This window comes from Arachis ipaensis, chromosome B7 (genome assembly GCF_059453495.1).
Source record: "Arachis ipaensis isolate K30076 ecotype BB chromosome B7, ASM5945349v1, whole genome shotgun sequence".
NCBI classification, from domain to species: Eukaryota; Viridiplantae; Streptophyta; class Magnoliopsida; order Fabales; family Fabaceae; genus Arachis; species Arachis ipaensis.
Window position 1 is genome coordinate 15,339,525 of NC_142442.1, and position 2,597 is coordinate 15,342,121.

General features: G+C 32.4%; 1 protein-coding gene across 1 annotated transcript; it reads right to left on the reverse strand.

Annotated features, from left to right (window-relative positions):
* Positions 1-408: 408 nt before the first annotated feature.
* Positions 409-1,552, reverse strand: LOC107608474 (uncharacterized). The gene is made up of 3 exons (XM_016310253.3): positions 1,232-1,552; positions 992-1,136; positions 409-825 (listed from the first exon to the last, which is right to left on the reverse strand). The coding sequence occupies exons 1-3, from the start codon at positions 1,536-1,538 to the stop codon at positions 651-653; spliced, it is 627 nt and encodes a 208-aa protein (XP_016165739.2). The 5' UTR covers positions 1,539-1,552; the 3' UTR covers positions 409-650.
* Between the last annotated feature and the right edge of the window lie 1,045 nt (positions 1,553-2,597).

Here is a 2,597-nt window from a genome sequence, read left to right on the forward strand (position 1 = left end):
ACTGAATCTCTCTTTTAAATTAGAAAAATAAAAATTAAATTGGGAGGGTGTCTCGCTCTCACACCTTCTTTAGCAGATAGGCATGGATTGGATTGGAACAGCATCAATGTCCAATCTATCTAACCGCTATTCTAGGATTTTGTACCTACTGCTTGGTTACTAATGTGATACACTACAAGATTTCATTTTTTGTGTAGCCTTTTTTACTTGTTCATCATGGGCATATATGGTAAATTGTCCCCTTTTTTTAATTCTCATAAAGAGACATCTAAAAAGGTTCGCAGACCAAACAAGCAGCAAAGAGGTAAACAAATTAAAGAATAAAAGAAGCATGTATAGCTCAAAAACACTCATGGATTATGAACAAAATGTATGAAATGTATGTAAACAATGGTCAATGGGAAGCATGTTTGTTTGTTTTTGCAAGCAAATGTGCACAATACAGAGTAGATACAGTAGGTAGAAAGAGATATAGATAAGTCTAGTTTGGTGCATAAGCAGCAGGGTCTTGCATTCAAAAAAGGTTGCAGAGCTTGTGAATGTTCATGTTTGGTCTGAAAACAGCTTCTTCATATCTCACACATATTGCAACAGCTCCTAGTTTTTCATGTAAAAAATTGCTGTGTTTTGGAAAAGCCTAAAACACATGATCAATTACTGTGATCAGCTGCATGCATTCTCAATAGTAGAAGATACGATTTGGATACCCTAGAAACTAGGCTCTGCTGCCCACTTGTTAATGCATGCTCTGCCAAAAGCTTCTGAAGGACAACACCCAAGCTATGTAGAGCACTCTTAGCATTCAATTTCCCACTCATTGCATATCTGCAATAATAGTAACATAAAAGGAATAATATTTCATTATTATTTCTCCAACTTGCACCACCCAAGAATGAAGTCGTTGAAATTGGTACTACTCTTTTCTAGTTATTGCACAAAGCATGAGACTAAATTCATATCAAATGAAACTGAATTGATACGAAGAACTTACTCTGGTGCATCGTAACCAAAGGTTCCAAGGGCACGGGCATCTTCATCCCCAGTGGTAACCGTAGTTTCTTTCAGTTCATCCAGCGGTGGCAGAGTTCGATCTTGAATCGGCTCAACTTTATCAGTTCTTGGAGAATCAGCATTCGCTGCATCAAATACATGATTTGATGATCCTATTGAAATCAAGAATATCATTACGATTTAGGAACTTAATTGAAACATATCATCAATTAATGATTACCATCGAGAAGGAGTGGAAGGTGTTCATGGTGATGAGGAGGATGTTCTTGAGCTTCTCCTTGGGCGATGGCGCCAAAGTGAGGTTCCTGGTGAGGAGGATGATTCTCCGGTAGAGCCGCCTCTTCGTGGCCATGGCCGTGTTGATTCAGAGCAGCCATCTCTTGATCTCCGCCTCCGTGTTCATTCACAGGACGCACTTGAACTGTTTTCCATTTTTTCAGAAAGTAATATACCGACAAGTACCAGATCACAACACACACCAGGATCGCTACTGTTATCCCTAACGTCTTCAGTGATGACTCCGACATGATGATTCTTGTGCCTCAGAAATATTCAAGAATTGGAGAAGAGAGAAAGAGAGAGGGAGAGATCAGAATTATTGCAGTAACAGCTTATACACTACATTATTCTGATCAATAACTAATTATAAAATATCTGTAACTAACTTTCCCGGCAAGCTTAACAAACTAACTAACTTGCTGCCTTCTTATAAAATTGCCTCTTAAGCTTCCACTAATCTTATTCACACCGGAAGGAATGGTGACATATAGTATATTTTAAAATTATTTAATTGATGGGATGATAAAATTAAATTTTATAGGTTAGGTTTTTTTTTTTTAATAATATATTTTCCACATATTAAAAAAAAAGGGTAAGAAATATTTCGAACAAAAAATATAAAATATAATGAAGAGTACATCATTAGATAATATATATATGCCAAGAATATTCTAAAATAAAACAAAAGAATGCACCAATCTTGGAATGAAATTAAATTATCATATTAGATCGTTAAGTCGTAAACTTAAAATTAATCTACTTATCCAGTTTTTGAACCAAAATACTTTACACTAATAATAATGTCAAAATTTTGACCCATGTATTTATTAGTAGTGGATTGATTAGCATGCTTCAACTTGGCTTAGAACTAAGATATTTGATATATTATTAGTATTATAATGTAGATAATTTTTATAATAAAATTTAATATATTATTTGATAAATAATAAAAAAATTTTGAGTAATAATAAATTTAATTTTTTATTTTTTTAAACTAAATTAATAATTCTATTTAATATTTTTGCATTAAATACACTATAAATAGACTACCGAAATGAATTGTTTTTATCTTTAAAAGTCGTGTGATTATTCTGAAAAATTGACAGAAGTCAGGTTAGTAGTTTACTCAAAATATTTATTTTTTTTATAATAAAATTGATAATAAAGTCTTTGAGACTCATTTATCAAGAGACGTCTACTAAAAAAAATATTTATATTTTTATAAATTATATTTTATAGATATATACTTTTAGTATCTACCAGTAAACAAGTTTTTTTTCGATCAAAATCGAGCCAATCAACTAATC